The sequence below is a fragment of the Thunnus maccoyii genome, chromosome 1 (assembly GCF_910596095.1).
Source record: "Thunnus maccoyii chromosome 1, fThuMac1.1, whole genome shotgun sequence".
Taxonomy (NCBI): domain Eukaryota; kingdom Metazoa; phylum Chordata; class Actinopteri; order Scombriformes; family Scombridae; genus Thunnus; species Thunnus maccoyii.
In genome coordinates this window covers 32,665,673-32,686,126 of record NC_056533.1, presented here as the reverse complement: position 1 = coordinate 32,686,126, position 20,454 = coordinate 32,665,673, and the positions used below count along the sequence as shown (strand labels likewise).

The 20,454-nt window shown below is 37.5% G+C and overlaps 1 protein-coding gene across 1 annotated transcript in view; it reads right to left on the bottom strand.

Annotated features, from left to right (window-relative positions):
• Positions 1–480: 480 nt before the first annotated feature.
• Positions 481–20,454, bottom strand: part of kcnq1.1 (potassium voltage-gated channel, KQT-like subfamily, member 1.1) — a 53,515-nt gene continuing 33,541 nt past the window's right edge. The window contains exons 10-17 of the mRNA XM_042418482.1: positions 19,383–19,521; positions 11,350–11,406; positions 8,380–8,509; positions 2,817–2,892; positions 2,360–2,454; positions 2,120–2,166; positions 1,952–2,013; positions 481–1,300 (exon numbers count right to left, since the gene is read on the bottom strand). Of these exons, the coding sequence (XP_042274416.1) occupies positions 1,037–1,300; positions 1,952–2,013; positions 2,120–2,166; positions 2,360–2,454; positions 2,817–2,892; positions 8,380–8,509; positions 11,350–11,406; positions 19,383–19,521 (870 nt within the window). The 3' untranslated portion in view covers positions 481–1,036. The remainder of the gene's footprint in view (positions 1,301–1,951; positions 2,014–2,119; positions 2,167–2,359; positions 2,455–2,816; positions 2,893–8,379; positions 8,510–11,349; positions 11,407–19,382; positions 19,522–20,454) is intronic.

Genomic DNA, 20,454 nt, shown 5'->3' with positions numbered 1-20,454 from the left:
GGGTGGAGCCCATTGTTGTGGACACTAGAGGCAGATGGTCATTTGGGCCTTTTCTCCACATGGCCACTTGTGTGAAGGAATGCCTGGACACCCCATGGATGGCTAGCAGGGAAAAGGTCACCATCTGCCGCCCAAAGGTCACCTGTCTAAAGACCATGGTATTAGCCATGCTTTTGGCTATTTCCATAAGTCAGTGAGGACACAACATAGCAACCCCCACCTCACAGTGATAAAGGAAATTCTACTGCCAACACGAGTGAAGAGTGAATCGAAGGAAACAGCCACTTGAAAGATTCCTCTTGAACTGAAAGGTGAACCATCCATTTGATTGATGACTGAGGAGGAAAAAGTGTAGCTTCATGTTTTCTATCAAACCTCTGGCAATAGAAAAAAAAAAAACTAATTTAAACTGAAATATTTTTCTTATCTGTTATAGTCAGAGTTTCCTAAAGGCACCAGACACATCACACAGAGGCATCATAATTACTACAATCTTTTATTGCTATAGAATATCTCTAAACATTTACAAAAACAAGTGAGACAAAATCAAAACGGTGAAAACAGCTTTTGATTGAACTAAAAGTTTTCAAATGAAATATTGAAATTTAAGGCCTCACCATGAAGATACATGCATTTAAAATTTAATATTACTTCAAAAGAGTATAGCATATTGAATCACAGTTACACAATGCCATGGCAGTGGCAATGTCTTTGGCATTACCCTGAATGAATTTCAAGTAGGTATAATACTCATAAAAGGCATCTAACAATTCCTATCAATTCTAAGGAACTTTGTACTCCAAGAAGATCAAACTAATGCTGATGTGATATGCTGAGAAATGAGTGTCGAAACATTGGTTATGATGTTTCTCTCACACATATGTCCCATATATTCCACATGCTCTGATGAGACATTCCACATATATATCATGCTGTCAACAATCAGCAAAGCAGCTGCTAGCTGCTTAAATAGATAGATAGATAGATAGATAGATAGATAGATAGATAGATAGATAGATAGATTTGGTTTCAGGTTTCAGCTCTCCTCCTGACTGGTGGTGGGGTTGAGGGGAGGGTTGGGACAGGCAGCGGTGCTGGCAGTGTTAGAGGAGAAGGACGAGGGTGATGAAGACAGCTGGTCATAGCTTGGCAGGCTGTCCTGACTGGGGAGGACGTTGATGGTCCGTCCAAGCCGTGGCCTTGGCCTGCCTCCACCTTCACCCCCACCGACGTCCCTCTGGTCTAGCAGAAAGGCAAGGGACTCTGCGATGCAGTTCAGCGTCTGGTCCATGTGTGTTATCTACAAGAGTTGAATCAAATATTGATGAAAGAAACCTTTCAAAATTACATGCTGGCCCAGATTTGAATTCACTGCTAATTATGCTTTTTAGTCATTCAAACAAAATTAAATACGTTTGGGAGCATCTGTGAGTTCAAACACAGGAGAATATACCAATTATGTCATTCATGTAATTTAACTGCCTTGTGTGAGACAAAATACATTATAGTACGCATGGTTTATTATGGTGCATTCAAGCAAAATTGAATTTCAAGAATAATTTGTAATTAACATTAAAATTCATTACAGGTTTAACAGACAAAACAGAGCTTTAGGATTATAGTTTTATACACGGTGGCAAGGCAGAAATGTGATACACTCTTGGGATGGGTGTTGGGGAGGTGGTTGTGATGCAGCATTTTTGTTTGGCATTTTAAGATTTCTGTTTTCTCACACCAGAACTAGCAAACTTATAAAGTTTTATATTTAAATTAACAAGAGCAGAGCCACATGTATAGTGGACCTGCAAGTGTACTGTCGATATCCTCTTGAGAGAAAGCTTATTTGTTAGTTTGGCTAAAGCAAAAAATTTGAATAAAAGACAAACCCAGCCAGATTGAAAAGTTCAATGAATATTGTTCTTATTTCCCACTGAGGTTGCACACGTCCCACCTTTTCCTCCATCCTGTTTAGTCTGGATCCAATAGAGTTGGTGCCTTTGTCTTTGGCTCTGTCTTCAGAGGGAGACAATAGTCAAGTAAATAACAAGACATGAGGATTAGGACTGTGGTTTGCTCCATAGTTAATATATTTTAAGAGAGCAGTGAAGTGATTCATTACCTGTACCCGACTGGAACAAAGTTATCTTCCCTAATGAGTGGTCCAGTCTGAGAGAAACAATGAGAGGCTCAAGTCAGGGGAATATGTTTACATGCTCTCTCTGCATCTGCATCTCTCATTTTCTTACTCTCTTCCCTTAATGAGATTTTGCATGCAAAAGAAAAAGAAAAAAAAACATCTGTTCATGCATTACTCAGTTGATGTAATTCATATCAAGCTTATCTAAGTTAAATTATGTACCTTCTCTGCAGCTCCTTGATTCGCACCATGAGGTTGAGGTGACCCTGGGAGTATTGCTCAATCACGTCTCGAACATCATATGGCTTACGAGCTTGCTATAAAAAAGGCTTGGAATTGTTAAATCAAGAAATAAAACCTCCAAAAAATACAGCACTAGGGTTTATGCAATTTTCCTCAGGCACTAGTCAATCTATTTTGTGAACCTCTTCAAAATCCCTGCTTACTTTTTGCACACATGATAAATTAATATAAATGATAAATTAATCAGTCTTAATGAGCATAAGAAAATGATGACACTGAAAAACCTCCAGTTAGTTTCACAAGTACTGTGAGGATGCAGATGGGTTTTTCAATTTCAGCTTATTTTTTTTAAAAATAAAAGATGTCTGAAAAGCAACAGTTTTCCAATGCGCATAAATTAAAAAAGTTATTCACAATACAATACTGTCATACTGACCTGGAAATTTCTCTTAGCCACAAAATAGCGCATTCTCTGGATCACCCGGATGGCTCTTCGGTGAGACTCGGTCAGTCTGTGAAAGGGTTTGATATGACCATTCAGTACACAGTATCCCTTGATTTCTATCTTTGAATTGTTTATGCCAAGGCTAAAAAACGTTGCCAAAGGCTACCTAATAATTATCGGGGTAAATCAACACAAGGTCGTAGCTCTCACCTGTAGCCCCCAAGCTGTGGGCAGACAGCATGTTGTGTCAGTGGTATTGAAAAGTATCTAAATGGACTTAAGTGGCATTTGCAGTTTACATGTTTACATGCTGTTTAATGTGCTGCAGCTGGGCAGATAATTAGCTATAAACTACAAACTGACATTAATGATGCACTTTTCTCCAGTGAATGTTTATTTGGCGGCTTGTTCAACAAGCTAAGGTGCAGGACAAGACAAGAAGTGTTCCTGTTTGCAAGTTAGATAATAAGGACACTATAGCATGAAAGCTAATGTTAGCTAATGTGCTCTGTTGTGTTGTGTGGCAGACTGGTTGTCTGGCTGTTAGTCAGTGTGATCATCTGCTCTGTCAATGATAGAACGCTGACGTTATGCACATATGGTTTAAAGGACGGGTTCACAATTGTTCAAGTCTGTCTTAAAACAATAGTCAGGTGCCCATGTAACCACTGAAACAGGTTTTGCTTGCTGTAATCATTCCTCCTGTTCATACTGACCATTAGAAGATCCCCTCCTAATGCGCTTTCAATGTAAGTGATGGGAGCCAAAATCCACAGTCCTCATTTTGTGCAAAAAGGTATTAAAACGTTTATCCTAAGCTAATAGGAGGCTCCAGGCTTCAAATTAGTCAAATCAAGTCAATATCTGTCCAATTTACAGCCTTTTTAGTACAAAACTCCCTCTTTTTGTTAATATGCTTCCAAAAAGACTAACTTTGGAAGATATCCACTTGATTTGATTAAATCAGATTGCTGAAGTTTCATATTAACTTCAGATAAACTTTCTGAATACATTTTTGCTCAAACAAGGAGTACATGTTGTCTCCCATCACGTACATGGTGAGCACATTCGGGGAGGATCTTCTAAAGGTCAGTATGAACAGGAGGAATGATTGCAGCAAGCAAAACCTATTTCAGCGTGCTACGTAGATGAAATTCTTCATCTATTAGTTGGTATTCCAACATATTAATGCAAACACAGGTGGTGACATCATGAAAACAAGTTTTTTTGTCTAAAAGGAGAGCACAGAAAATGTGGTATTCAGAGTAGATATGACTGTTAAATAGACTATTTAATTTCATTTGGACTTTTAATAATGGAGCTTAATGCAGTGAAATGAGACCATAAATTACTTTCAGAAAATGAACATATGTCCAATATAGATTAGTAAGTAATCACTCAAATGTTCATATTTTGTAACTTCTCCAAGGGAAAGTATTTTAACAGACTGCAGTGGGTACTGTTGATTTTTGTTTTTCTGCCAAAATTCCTGTATCAGAGAAAGAGTAAGAAAACATAACCCTGTAAAACCCTGTAAAAATTAGGTGAATCTTCCAAAAACACTGTTTAAACTTGTTTTATTTTTCGAGTTTAAAACATCTCAGTGTCTCTGTGGATCAATGAATAGATGGTTGACATGGCCTTCATACCCAAACTGTTACTGTTCCATCTATGTAATTGATTTTAAAATACCACTGGTTGTTTATAAAGCAGTGAATGGTTTAGAGCCAAAAAACATCTCTGATCTGCTGTTACGTTATGAACCATCCAGACCTCTTAGGTCGTCTGGGACAGGTCTGCTTTCTGTCCCCAGAGTCAAAACTAAACACAGAGAGGCAACGTTCAGTATTTATGCTCCACATATCTGGAACAAACTCCCAGAGAACTGCAGGTCTGCTGCAACTCTCAGTTGTTTTAAATCAAGACTGAAGACGTTTCCTCCTAAATCCAATAATTATTAATTTCTTACACAGCACGGTAACTTTTATTCTTGCATTTTATACCTGTCTTATTCTATTTTAGCTTGTTTTTGTTTGCTATTCACTTGGCTTTTTAATGACTGTTTTTAATTGTATTTAAGTGTCCTTTCTATGATGTGTTTCTTTTGCACTTTGTCTCGATGCTTTTAATGTTTTATGTAAGGCACTTTTACATAAAACATTGCCTTGTTGCTGAAATGTGCTATATAAATAAACTTGCCTTGCCTCGCCTTACATCAAAAGCTTCTCACTTTTGGTTTGTTTGCCTTTGAATATGATCCAAGGTGAGTTACAGTTAGGACAAAGGACTGGTGTTTTGGGGGATCTGTGTGTATATCTGAAAATCATTAGCTAAAAGCCCAGAGTAATTGTAGCACATTTAGCCTCCATTATTATGTTGTGGGGATTATTGAGGTGCTATTACTCATCAGGGTTGATTACCCTGGAAAGCTGTGAATGAGTGTCAAGACTGCAGAGGAGCAAGGTCTGTGTGTCTCATAATGGGTCCATCTATTTTCTTCCACAGGCGATGCTATCATCTCATTTTCAAATGCAGCTTTCATAGTATTTTCTCAAATTACCACTATATCATGAAATGTAAATACTGTGCTCTGTGAGCTACTATACAGTAGAAATCCATTTTCCACCACAAAAGGATTATGTGGTGGTGATATAACCAGAAATAGATAGTGGGTTGAATGGGTACACACATTTTCTTTCCACTTTTATGACAGATGTTTTACAATTACAGAAGAGACTGAAGAGTGAACATGTCTTATCTTTACTCTGATGCTGATGAACATGTGTAAATCTGAACCTAACTCTAAGGTTATTATTTTTGAAGGAATAGTTTGACATTTTGGGAAACACTGTTTCGCTTTTCATTGCTTGCTGGGAATTAAATGATAAGATAGATACCACAGTCATGTCTGTCATCTGTTTAATATCAAACTGGAGCTAGGAGTCAGTTAGCTTAGCGTACCACCAGTGGTGGAATGTAACTAAGTACATTTACTCAAGTTCAGTTTTGAAGTACTTTTATTTGAGTTTACTTTATACATCCACTCCACTGCATGTCAGAGGAACATATTGTACTTTTTACTCCAAATCTCTACTTTATTTATTACTTTATTTTATTTCACAGCTGTAGTTAGTAGTTACTTTTCAGATCAGTATTTTACATGTAAAACAGATGATGTATTCTATAATTTTTACATTTGTAATTAATTTAGATCTCTTTGTAGAGATCTGTTTTCATCTTGACATAAAAGGGCTGTTGATCAGTGTCAAAAAATCCACATTAAATCCACTTTCAATGTTTCAATGTTTGATGACAATAAAACATGACTTTTTATAGGCACTATATACAATATATGTATACAGTATAATACATACATATAACACTTCGTGGGGATATTTTGCATAATGAGTACTTTTATTTTCAATACTCTAAGTACATTTTGCAACTAATACTTTTATATGTTTACTCCAAGAGTAAAAACGTCAATGTGCAGTTTTATGTGGGGTTGTAAGACGAAAAATTTCTTTGCCAGGATCAATAATTTCCTGGAGTCTTTGCTGGTTTTGCCCGGCAACCTCACAGCAATGACAAAACTCTTGGCTCCAGGTTCATATTAAACAGACAAATATTAGAGTGGCATAAATCTTCTAACTCATGGCAAGAAAGCAAGTAAGCATGTTACCCAAAATGTTGAACTTTTCATTATCAATCCCAAAGTTTGATTAGTCATAGCATTTTTTAACAAAAGTCGTTTAATGTATTTCCACTCTGTAGTTGCCTCTTTATGTAGTAGTCATCATTGTTACTGATGAAGTGGCCTCCAATGCACAAGTGATTCATAGGAAATGATGAATGCATGCACTGGATGTGATGTGAACGCCGATGCATGCTCGGATTTCATGGGATGTGGAACGCATCATTTGATCTTTAGTTTAGTATTACTGCACCAGTGTTTACCATCTTCTTTACTCTTACTCTCCTTCTTCTTTTAAAACAATTTGATGAATCCTCTCAGTCAAAGCTATTTTTAGATGCACAAGTGGCTCTTCTTCTGTTGTCTGTCTAACAGGGTAGCCTCTCGATGCGTATTTGCTGCCCCCAGTGGTTGATACATGTGTAATTTCAAACAGAAATCTGAAGGATCATAATTTCACAGAGATCAAAAATGTTTTTAGAAGTGTCGACTGTTTAATTTAATTCAGCTACGAAGTTAAAAGTGCATCTGCTGTGTACATCTTGTATGTTTCAATACTTCTCCTACTCTCTGAAAAGGTACTCTTCTTTTTTCTCTTACTGGTCATTTCCCTATTTGTAGAGCAGGGAGACCTTTAACAGTACCGTTTCTGTTTGATATTAACTAACTTGTTTCCATTGATCAACAGTGGCTGTCATTCTTTGATAGCTCAGAAAGTTAAGTTTATGATCCGTGTTGAGGGTAACACTTTAATCACATCATATTTCTCAGTAAGCACCAACATTTTCAGTACAGTTACGGTCCTAGTAGAAATTACTCTACTCTTGTTTCAACAACTGTGCTTCAATGTATTTTGCCTTTGCTTGTTGCCCCTTCAGTTTCAGCTTTTGTACTGTTTTTTTCTCTTGCTTATTGTACAAATGTTTCATTAATAGAAATTAATAGAGACAAACAAAACAACATGAGAAACATGAAATATTTTTCAAGGAAGCTCTAACTTTTACCCCCCACCTACCTACCTACCTACCACAATCCCAACTTTCTGTTTCACTTTAAAGGCCATGTCTACTGTGTTATTGCAGGTGTCACTTCTGTTTGTTTGGTGACCAAAGTGTGGCAGTTTTGTTAAAATTCTCAATTCCCCATTCTTCTTCAATTTAGCAAAACATATTGCACTGTCATGTCAAAACAAAGTAAATAGAGAAATAGGACTTCTGTGAACCATTCCAAATAAGGAACCTATGCTGCATCTTAGATTTACAACAATGTTGTGAGCGTTCTCCACAGTTGTAGGCAATTTGGAATTCAATCTGCGGCTCATCTTGAAATTGAAAAGGTTTTCACAGAAATTCGACAAACCTGCTGAAAAGAACCCCATTTTTCAAGCTTATGTTAACTCACTGTTGTCTCGTCATGGATGAAACAAGCAATAGTATTTCACAATGGTTCCATTTAGCATGAGATGTGATGTGGCATTGCTCTATGAGAACAGCTGGTTACGTATTTAGTCAGCAGAGCACAGAGTGATCTTTGCCAACAACGTTGCTGCATGCAAATCCCACTCTGCATCATTACCCCACCGTTTAGACAGGAAGTCCCATGGGTCAAAACTGTCGCACCATTTGTTTCACTTACTGTGCACTTACATTACGATGCAGTTACTTAACACTCATTTCCTCATATCAGTCTCAGTCTCTCACTGTGCAAGTGCTTTAGCAAACATAATGCTGCTTTTCCCAAACAGAGAATCATTATAGAGCAGAGACAGAAGTGCTCAGGGGTTTGACAGATTACAAAAGTTTACACTTGCACGTAAGCACAGCATCATTACAATGGCAGAGTGGTGGTGATAGAACTCACTGTGACACTGAGGTGGCAGGAGCCAGTTCACTTTCTCGCTCCGACTCCAGCTCCAGGTCATCTGCAAAACTGCAGTTTCTCCGGAGGGGACCAGGTGAGTGAACGTCCAAAAGGCCAGGACTTCTTTTCACTGTAGATTCACACACAGGGATACACACACACACACGCACGCACACACGCACGCACGCGCACACAGACAGACACAGACACAAACACACGCATACACACACACACGCACACACATATACTGGACTTTCATAATCAACATATCTGTGCAGCAAAAAATGTACAGTGATGCTGCTGATAGAGCTCTGTTTACCAACCTGAGCCGGGTTTTTTGTCATGGTTACAGGTTGAGGTTTGGTAATTTTGAAATTCATTCATTATATTGCTCTTTCTAGTTCCAAAGAAGAAATATTTCATACTGAACACTGCACGTTCAGTATAAAATAAAGACATAAAATATGCCAAAGCAGCAGCTTTGCAAAGTCCCCAATGATTTGGAGGAGGTTTCCTCATTGTGGGAATGTTATGACCTCTTGTGACCTGTGACTCCTTCTGTGCTGTTTTGGATTATGACAGAACTATTACTTTCAGATGGGAAAACAGTTTACAGCCACATTCGTCAGGCCAATACTGGAAAAAAGGTGACACTAAGCCTGAGGCCAGGTAAGGCAGATGGTTTATATTATTAAATATTGTAGATACCATGGTGCCGTAGCTGATTATTTATTCTGTGAAGGCCTGATATATAATATGGTTAATTATTTTGTAGTACAGGAAGAAATTATACATAAACAAACAATAAACACATAAGACATAAACACATAACAAAACATAGACTTCACCTATCTATTAATCCCCCACCCACGAACCAAAAAACAAACACAAGCACAAAAACAAACACAGGAAATGCGCATAACAGAGCTTTGGTACACTATGTCTCTAATTTTGGTTTCCAAATCAGTTATTTTATATCTGCAAGAAAACATTTCTGTGTTGCCAAAGCAAGCATATAATTTTCTCTTTGAAGAAGCAATAACTAAAATATAAGGCTGAGGTTCGAATCCCAAATTTGGCAACATGTGTCAAGCTCAGTTAGGGCCTGTATCAGGAAGCGAGATTAGTAGGTTAACCAGCTATCTTTGGGCTTAACTTCCAGTATCACAAAACTGGCTAATTTTTAACTGGGATAAATCACCATGGCAACTAATGCTGAACAGCTAACCTGCTCCAGAGCAGCCTGTCAACACCCTGACCACGGACCGATCAGAGTCATCATTCCTACAGGATCCTGACGATCCTGTGATATATATTTTTATAGGTCAGTAGAAACATTTTATTGTTTCAGGCTTTCTATTTCCACTCTGGTTTTAAAACAGAGCTTCTAAGAAATGGAGAGATTGTTTACAACGTTAATCACATGATGATGATTTTACATTTTAATCGTGCAAAGTTTATTTTATCCCCAGAGTGATAGCTGACAGATTCCATCACCGCAGCTCAGAGTAACATGAGACAACTGTCTGATGATAACGGAAAATAAAAATGAAAGATTTGTCTTTTATTAGAAAAATAATCCACACACTGTTAATTGGCTCCCATGATTATAAATGCATCATTTTGCTCAGATAGACCTCATCAGTGATTAACTACTTTTCCACACTTTGCTTCGGTAGCAGAAAGTCATTACAGGCATTACTTTTAAGATTTTTTATGTGCATGACAAATTCAGAATGGTTTCTTCAGCATCCAACTAAATAGTAAATAACACTAACTCTATACTAAAGTACATATAAAATAATACCTACATGTATTTTAAGCCTTAGCCTACTTTTAATATGTGGAAATTGTTTCTAGTGTTTCTACATCTTCTTATTCTGTTGTATGATTTCAAACGATTATTTACATGGTATCACTGTTTCATCTCATATCATATGAAGTACATCATTCATGGTTTTGATGAGGTGGCTCATAATTAACAACCCTGCCTCTGTCACATGAACACACTCATTAGCTGTATAAGAAAACCCAGAGTTGACTGAGCTAGTTGATAGCCAACTTCATGATACTGGTTATTCAGGTAGAGATACATGAGGTCACAAAGATATCCATATTTTATGCATGCAACAAAAATAAAAAGGGATAATATTAAAAATAAATATTAGGTAACTTCTATATTTACTGCACAATAAAGGGGATATTTTTAAATCTCATAGAGAACCAGGGAATCTCACTGACATCCAGAACTTTCTGAATGTCGTAGCCCTCTGCAGCGGTGAGAAGATGGCACAGTTGTTGTGGACGCCTGCTGTGTGTTTGAATCTGTCACTGCAGTGTTTTGAAACTGCATCAGCTAGCGTGTGTGTGATACAACTGGTCTTGATTTTGCTTCAATTTCAATATGAGAATATACAAACATGGTTTGAAAGGCGTCCGCTGTAAATGGACTTTGAATGGAATGGACTTAATTAGCGCTGTCAACCAGGACAGATGTGACACGACAAGCCATGACAAGCCAGTTTCTCAGTAACAGAATACACAGAGATCCTTTAATCATGGTTAATGTACTGGGTTTGTGACACTGTGATACTACACTAAACATAAGGATATATAAATGACTTACTTTTTAAAAACAGATTTAAATTTGAGTACATTTTTGACTGTGGATGTTTTTTTTTCCTGAGAGAAAATAAAGATTGTTAATTTGTGTCCAATAATAACTAACCACATTCACCCTCTGAGATATTAGTGAGTTTTGACAAGGTCCTAGTATTTTTTTCTACCATTTATCAAATACCAACTTAAACTGTCATTAAATACCACCTGAATTATCACCTTCAACCTTTTAGTCCTACCCAGAACTCTCTAAACCACAGATGGCCTGACATCTTTCCCATGTGACGCAATTATTCGCTTCTGGAGAGAGAAAGCAGCATAAAAACACTCATGTCAAGACATGTGAGTTACCTGGAGATGGTGAGCTGAACTGAAGGGAGGACAAAGATGTCCAGGACTGCTGGTGATCTGAAACACACATTAAGAGAAACACAAACAAAATCTATGCTTTCTAAGGCAACAAAAAGGAAAATAACAGTGATATTAGTCAAAATATGGTGCTAATATCATTTTATTTAAAGGGGACTTATCATGCACATTTCCAGGTCTATACTTTTATTCTGGGGCCCTACTGGAATATCTTTGCATGATTTACAGTTTTAAAAAATTCCTTATTTATCCTTTTTGCAGCCCCTCAGTTCAGCCTCTGTTTGAAACAGGCTGTTTTATCTCCCGTCTCTTTAAGGCCTCCCTCCTGATGAGCCAACTCTGTGTTGATTGGTGCTGTGCAGCTGGGAAGCTGCCTCTCGGCCAACTTCCAGAAGCACCGAAGGCTACATAAAACAAACAGCAGGAGGTGAACTTCACTTGTTTTTCTTCTCAAACACACCAGTACGTGTTCAAGCCTGAATCTGATCCAAAATATGGAATTGGACATTGCAGTTTTTCTGTTGAATGTAATGGAACAAAGATACAGGACAAATGCTCTATTACTAATCTTGGATGTGAACTGGAACAGTCTATGTCCGGTGAGTCTATGGCCCTCTTTGTCATTGGGAAGGTTCATTAAAAAACAAAATATCTGGCAAGATTATTCAAGTTCCTAGATAAGGAAACTAAGAGAACATAATAGCAACATCATTAGTTCAATGCCACTATGATTATACCTGCATAACCTGGTACAGTGGTATAACTAAAGGAACAAAAGATAAACTTCAAAAAGCTCAGAACAAACTAATGAGGGTCATCTTTAACCTCAGTCCACGTGAGCCCAAACCATTTTAAAGATCTGAATTGGCTCCCCGTTGAATGTAGAGTTCAACAGTTAAAACTCATTATGGTCTATAAGATTTTACAAGGTTTATGTCCAATATTTTATCCACTATTTTCAGTTTGTTTGGGACTCTCATATGCCTGAATATGAGGACTAGTGAATTTAACCTGAAACCCAATCTACAAAGTAAAGTAGGGAGAAGTACATTCCTCTACACGCGGGGGAGGAATGGAATAAAATCCCAAACAAAATTAACTCATTCTCTGAATAGATAAGTTAAGTTAATAGATAAGTTAGTATAATGACACATCTTTTTTAGGATGTGTAGTGACGTTATTGCGATATCTTAATGAATTTTTAATACTGTTTGCACATTCTGTGTATTGTATTTTAATTTATCGAAAAAATTAATCAATTGCAAACAACCCATAGAAGAACCTTAGCAACAGATGGCTGTTTGTGGGCGTGCGTGAACGTTCTGACTGGGAAGTAGAGGACATTGTAAACAAAGTGTTCAGAGCAAGTCGAAGCCTGGGCTTCTGACTTGCAGGGAGCATTTCTACATACGTTCATCTCAAGTTTTGGAACTTTGACCATAACATTTTAACATAGACATCCAACATTGCCAGTATATAAATGAAAGGAAATCTCAAAAAGCATGATATCTCCCCTTTAAAACACCAACATAACACATCACAACAAGATCATGCACTGATAAGTATCATGCTATTGGAGTAATTGAAGTGATAAAGTGACTGAATAGGAGGCTGTTAAAACTGACAGTAAGAGAGGACAGTGATTATACTGAGGACGTGTGCAGGATGTGGACACTAACAGCAGCTCACCACATCCTCCCAGAGTGTGGGATCCCGCTAAACCGGGGAGACACACAGAATATCGACAGAGGGAAAGAGAACAGAGAGGAAATAAGCAGTGAAGTTGGATAAGAGAGGCCCAGGAGATATACATCAGAAAGACATGAAATGGTAAAAGAGTTTGTCGTATCACCAAATCTGTGACCTATACTATACAGATACCTACAGATATACTTCTACTAAGAGCTGACAAGGAACAGTGGGTAAAGAAGTATTCAGATCTTTTACTTAAAGGTGCCTTGTGGGGTTTTGTGGTAAACAAACAAAACATATGTTTACCTCCTCCACTCAAAAATTAGTTTTGCTTCTTGTTCCTTCAATTGGATATTTGAGCTTCATTGCGCAGAATGTTTATGTGTATTTGCAGAGTTTGACACTGTTTTCACATTCATCTGTTTAAAGTGGAAAGTGTCTCTGTGTAAAAAAAGGCCAGCACCACTTGGACCAATCCTTCCTCCCCCTCTTAAAGTGGTATGTTCCATCTCAGAGAATGAAGGAGGAGAACTGAATGAAGGATTGAAAATAATGAAGTCCAAAGACGTGTGTTACTGCCTTTGGTTTTGGCTGTTGTGTACGTTCATCAAATTGTTAGTACGCTTAATATGTTTACAAGCATATTGCTAAAATGATTATAGCTGTTTTTGTTGGCTGTTACTGCTGGTCATGCTAGTAAGGCTAGTTTTAGTTTAAGTAAAAAAAAAAAAGATTTAATTTGCGTGTTGTACAAGGTTTTCTTACTTTGTCTTTTTATTTCCCCTTTTAGAAACCACACACACACATGTAGACACACCTGTGACATACACCCTGTCAAGCCTCCTTTTTGGCAATAAAGCTTTTCAAACAGTCGCCTCAGTGGTGGGATGTGATCTTTCTGTCAGTCATTCTCTTTGCGCTCACCTTAAATCTAAGTTTGAGGCATGTACGTACAAGCATGATTTCTGACATCACAACTAGTTTGGAAGATGATCATGGTTCAATATGCAAATTACACGAACATAAAGAGGAAACTTGAAGCTTTCAATGCACATATGCTGAGATTGCACTTCTCAATAAAGTAGTAGGAGTAAAGTAGGAGACATCTTGTTCAGTAGCAAAACTATTGTAATGAAAAATATTCTCATATTCACAGATTCTGGATTTTTCAGTGAGGGAGAAAATATTATTTTATGAATTTCTTCTAGTAATTATTTTTTTTGTGTAAAAACCACACACAACAGACACAAATTATTATTGAAAGCTGTTGTTTTCTATGTCTTAAATAGAGCTGCGATGATTAGTCAATTAATCGAGTATTCCATTGACAAATAATTAATCTGAAACAATAATGATAATTGAATTATCGTTTCAGGCATTTTTAAAGCAAAAATGCCCAAAAAATTTGCTGGTTGCAGCTTCTCAAAAGTGAGGATTTCATGCTTATTTGTGTGTTTTCTAGGTTTTGGACTGTTCGTCCCACAAAACAAGACATTTGAAGATGTCCTTTTGGGCTCTAAGAAATTATAACGGGCATTTTTCACTATTTCTTATAGACAATTAATCGATGAATCAAGAAAGTAATCTGCAGATTAATAAATAATGAAAATTATCGTTAGTTGAAGCCCTATGGCCCTATTTTCCTGCAGGCGCGAGGCCAGCACTGGGCCAAACGCAGTCTTTATGCAATTTTCCTCAGGCGCAAATCTATTTTTTTGCATCTCTGCCTGTTTTGGTTCTTTTCCCAACACCAAAGGAACACGCTTGCACCGATGTGGGAGTAGAGGCGCAGCTGAGGCTGTGTTTATGCAGATTAGGCAACGGAGTGCAATTTTGCTGCTCATTTCGGCATGAAATTGCGTTTGCAATAAAACCTGCTCAGACCACCTCTTATTGCACAAGCAAACGCAGGGCAATTCACATGGCTTCAGTTGGCGGAGGTGCACGGACACGATGTCTCCAAAATCACAAAACACCTTTCATTTATATGAAATTTTGCCCCTTTCGGTTTGCTGCACATTTTTTTCATTTACTGCAGATTGATATGAAAATCAAAACACAATTTTTAAGGAAGATTATTGCCAATAATATCCATTAGTGTAATCTAATGACCTGGAGTTCAGAAATAGGCCACCTTCTGCTGGATCAGTGAGTTTCCCACAATAACTTGTAGAATGTTGGATCTTTTCCATGTTTATTAAAAAGCTGTAGTCATCACACAGAAACTGGAATGATACGTTCGTTTCATCTACCATCTCTGATTTGAGAGAGGGGCTGTGCATCATTATAAACAGGGAAGGCACAGCAGAGGAAACTTCATAAATTATTTAAATCTTCTGACACAGCGATAGGATCGGGCAGGATCTAAGGTAATTAATGTTCTGTATTTTCTGAACATCAGTCTGGAAAGCTGTTACATACAGATAAAATGATCTGAAATAACGCGTCTGTCCTCAGGATTCATCCTGAACCCCATCAAATCTGTCTGGACATTTTTATCAAATAAAAGTTCAAACTGAGTTTAGAGAATTAAATTATTTTTCTCTGTCATGTAACATAGATTATTACAGTGAGTTTTCAGCTTTGCTACTTGCAGTCAGAATATTTGCAGTTGTCAGTTCTGCCCATTGTATCCATATAATCAGTGTGTAAAATAGCCTCTGACAGCCAGAGGTCCTGTCCTGTGAACACACTTTCCTAAACAGAGTATCAACATCCTATCTGCCATGAAGTAATAAAACATGTTCGTGAAAACATTTTAAAACAGGTTTAAACAAAATCCTGTTCAATTTCTGCACAGCTGGCACAGCATGGATACCGTCATCCATCATTTAAAAAATTTCGATGAAACAGTGATAACTCTTCAAACACAATCCAGCAAATTTCCAAACCTGATTTTGTATTTGTTTATTTAAGCCTATTGTATATACTTTAAAGCTATACTTTATAAATGAAGGCTTTCAAATATGCAGATTAGGAGTAGACCTACAGAGGTTAAATGTATTAATTATCCTATATTAATTGTTTGCATAAAATAAAGAGCAGCACACTTGAAAACACATCAACTTTGTTTTCTTTCTAGCATTGCCATCATATTTGGATTGATGTATATTAATATTCGGGGTGTCCTGAATCTGTGTTTTGGTGCTTCGCACAGGTGTTTGGCTCTCACTCAGCCTCTCTCCCCTGTTTAACCTGTTACTGCGTTTAAAAGGGATCGGAGGAGCTCATGTGATCGGTCATTACTAAAGCTCGCCCCGACACCACCTGCTGATTCTGAATTCCTCCTACTAATAATGAATTCAGTCTCTCCTACACGTTGCGCCTGGCTGAGCCCAGAGTGCGCCAGTGCTGATGGCCAGGAAAAATTTCAAAGATGTGTTGGTCACACACACACGCCATGTGCTAGGATTTAAGACTTGAAACTGTGCCTGCGCCCTATTTCAGGAAAATAGGGCCTCTAGTCTTAAAACATGTCTGGAGGAGAGCTTTAAATAACTCGCAGTCGACATGAAACCCTTTCAACAATATGAAGTCACACTAGATTAAACCAACAATATTTAATCAGTATTGAAATTAATTAAATTAAATTTGAAAGACACAGGTTGCGTTTTCTAGAAATCCATCCACAACAATGTTAACCTGACAACACTATAAGCAGCTGAGCATTTGAGCCACCGTCACTGTGTGCATCCAGTCAATACATCCACACGCCAGATGGCAACATGGAAATTCAGTTAAATTATTCATAGTTAAAAGCAGCATGCCGTAGATGTACGATGTGCAGTAAGACCTGTAGAATCAATTTAGCTTCAAATCAAAGACACTGATTTTCATTGAACATGAAGCAAACTGATATGCATACATCTGTACAACCTGGCAAATTAAATCCTGCTGTTCTACTGAGAACCGGGTGCAAAGCAAAGCCATTTGCACAGTTACATGTCGGTGGCAGCACAGCAGTCACGCATTTAGCCAGCTTTTCAGGTTGGTGGCTGGTGTAAAAAGAAAAAGGTTATGTAACTGAGGATAACAAAGAGTATGATCCAATTAGATGTTTACATGTTACAGGCATTCACGAGTAAATGGATAAAAGTGTCCATATTTATCTCCTTTTGAAAAGTACTGTCCTCTCCAGTGTCTCATTTTGTTCGTCTATTCTTGCATTGAACAGAGTATTCATTAATGACCTCTATGCAGCATTGATGGTAATAATTATAATGATTCATATAATTCTTATAAAGCTTTTTGAAAGGTAGGCTATCTAGTTGAAGATGACATTGTTGATATTTGGTACATCAGTTATATAAAGGTTTGGGACGTTCAAGAGAAACATAGTTTTTATCTTCAAAAAGCTATTCAGTTGTGTCTTTTCTCTCTTCTGTCAGCAAGTAAGTGAAAATTTAAGAGGAACTCACTCACATTTTCATTGTCCTCACAAATCATCCTGATCTTTTCACAAATTGTCTTTTGAAAGAAAAATGTTTTATGTAACTAAAATATAGATGTAATATGTAAAGTGTATGGTACAGGGAAGCAGACCCAGATGTGTTTCTTTGAGTCATTACTGCATTAGGGACAAAGAAAGAAACAGATATTCTGTTAGACTTTTTTTTAAAGTGGCTATAATCAATATTTCCTATAATAACAATGTATGGAACATTGTCGCTCATAGTAATGAACCTATAGAAAATGATCAGAGACTCTGCAGCTCCTCCCGACTTTAGCGAGTTTCAGCTCACTGTTTAGCTGTCCAGCTGCAACTTTACTGTTTCGGTTCACTCTCTCTGCTCTATAGCAAGAATGAGGCGCCAAACCAGACAGTAGGTGAGCAAAGATTGCGAGAGGAAACGAATGTATGCGAGAGATGCCGAAGGACTGTTAAGGTGTGTGAGAAAGAATAAGTCATTAACGTGTGCAAGAGAGGATGAGTTTCACCACGTGAGAAGGATCAAGTATGTTAAGATGCACGGGAGAGAACGAGTTCCATGTGAGAGACGTTGAAGGACCGTGTAGTTCTTGTGAAGGGTGGAGCAGCTGAACCAGAGCCTTGAAGTGCCTCCGGTTCCTCATTCTAATTCTATTTTACATGGTACAATGCAATGATTTGCAACAGTATTTAATTGAAATTAAAACCTGTGTGCTCTTTGCTGAAGAGAGTGTGCAAACACGCAATTATAATGATCTTGAGCACAGCCATTGTTTCTTATGACACATTGAAATGCTGTCAAAAACCCTTGACCACCTGCTGCAGAATCAGGTAAGGCAGTAAGGGTTCTTGATAACAGGCTTGTCATTTGAACCAGCTGTAGGACAAGGTCTAACCCACCACTTTGATAATCCATGTCTCATTTATTCTTTTTATATTCAAATTGGGAATTGAAATCAGAAAATGGAAAAATTATTCATTATTTCATGATTCATTTTTGAATCTAACACAAAAAAACTAATAGCGACTTGTTTCCGTACTTCAATTTTATGCTCAAGTCAAAAATAGGAAAAGAAAAAACAGGCCACTGATTGAATTTGATTTTGATATTTAAAGGACCAGTGTTTAAGATTCAGTGGCATCTAGCAGTGAGGTTTCAGATTGCAACCGACTGAGTACCCCTCACCCTCCCCTTCCAAGCGAGTGGGATATATTATATATTATATTCCATTTCTGCCAAGTCTGTTATGTTTTTTCAAACATCCAAGTGAAATAAGAATAAGCAAAACATATTCTTGAGTAGTAATTTTTACCTTCTAAAAACTGAAGTAGCCTAAGTTTAAATCGACTTGATAAGAGTATACATAATGAACAGCACACAGGCTACCTCAACTGACACTGAGAAGATTCAGTATATGATTTGATTTGCTTCTTCCCATCTCTCTCAGCTCTTCATTATTGATCCTGCAGTACTGTACATTGTGTGAAGTTTTGTAAGTTCAGCAGTGTACTACTGGAGTTCGTACTCATCAATGCAATCTCATGTTTTATTGCTGCAATGTGCTCCTCCATTTTTAATGTCTGGACTTTGTCCCGTGACCATCCTACAGCTACAACCCCACAACTAAATATGGAATTTTCTCTAAATGTGTGGTTTGCAACCAATACAGCATCAGCCAGTTCTCTTCTATGCTTATTTGCATCTTTAGTGTTATCACTGATGTTCATTCAAATCAGCTGTTACAGTGATAAACACATTTGTTTTATGGAACCACATGGAAAGGCTCCACAGGTTTAACATCTGTGTTGCATAAGTGGATATTTAAATGTGTTGTTCTGTTTTAGACAAAGTTTTTACGCACTGTAGTGTAGCAGTTTGTCTCTTTTTCAGTACCTGTGCCCACAGTGCTGTAAACGTCTGAGCTCATCTCCTTCCCATTGTCGAACACAGACTCGAAGGTGATGCTGGGAATTGTGGGAGAAGTTGGACCGTTGTCCTTGTCAATGCTCTTCAACTTCCTCTTTATCTTTACCTGCCCAAGAAATGCAAACATGTCAGCTTAACAAAATGTTCCTGAGGAAAAGAAGGGTTCAGATTTGAGTGACACACCAGTCAGACTGTGTGCTGCCTGATGCCGGAAACAGTTTGCTAATGTGGTTTTCAACTTTTGTGGTCAGATGAATGCATGAACACGGTATAACAATTCGATTGAGAGTCTTAGTGCAGCAGCACAAGAATAAAAGTACTATTTTATGTTGGTGTATTTTTACCTTATTTATCTATTTTGCTGTTTTTGTGATATTTCACAACTTTAAGATGAGGCCCTGCAAAGTTTGGAGAGAACACGTCTGACACATAAACAGTATTTTTTAAATATTTGCATTAGTATGGGTATGGATTTTATCCAACTAGCAGTGACATTGAATTATCAAAAAACTACTACTAGCTGTTGACTTGGTTTCACTTTTTTTTTGTTTTTGTGCTTTTCTGTCTTCATTTCTATTCTCACACCAACATGGACCTTTATTCCACTGATAATAATAACTTTTGTCTTTTAACTTTCAAACCAGCAAAGAAAGATGAGAAGTCCTTTAAGTGCTCAGGGGAAATTGACTTTCTAAAATTTCACGCCAACTGGGCAACTCCCATCAGCCGAAGAGGATTGTGTGATACAGTTGAAAGCTCCAGAACAGCCGCTGAGTAGACATTGTGGTGAGATACTTTGTCACTGATTATCAAAGTCTGGCTTTCAATCCTTCCAATCATAAATAAATTGTGATACGCTGATAATCACAAACCCCAAACTCCCATGTGGCATTATCTTTTATCACAAACACAAACAAATCAACTCCGTTCTCAGCACCAGTTTCTTCCATCTCAGATCTTGCCAAACTAAAATCATTTCTGTCTGTTAAGGATTTGGAGACCATATGCTTTTCTTCCCGTGGTGACTATTGCAATTCTT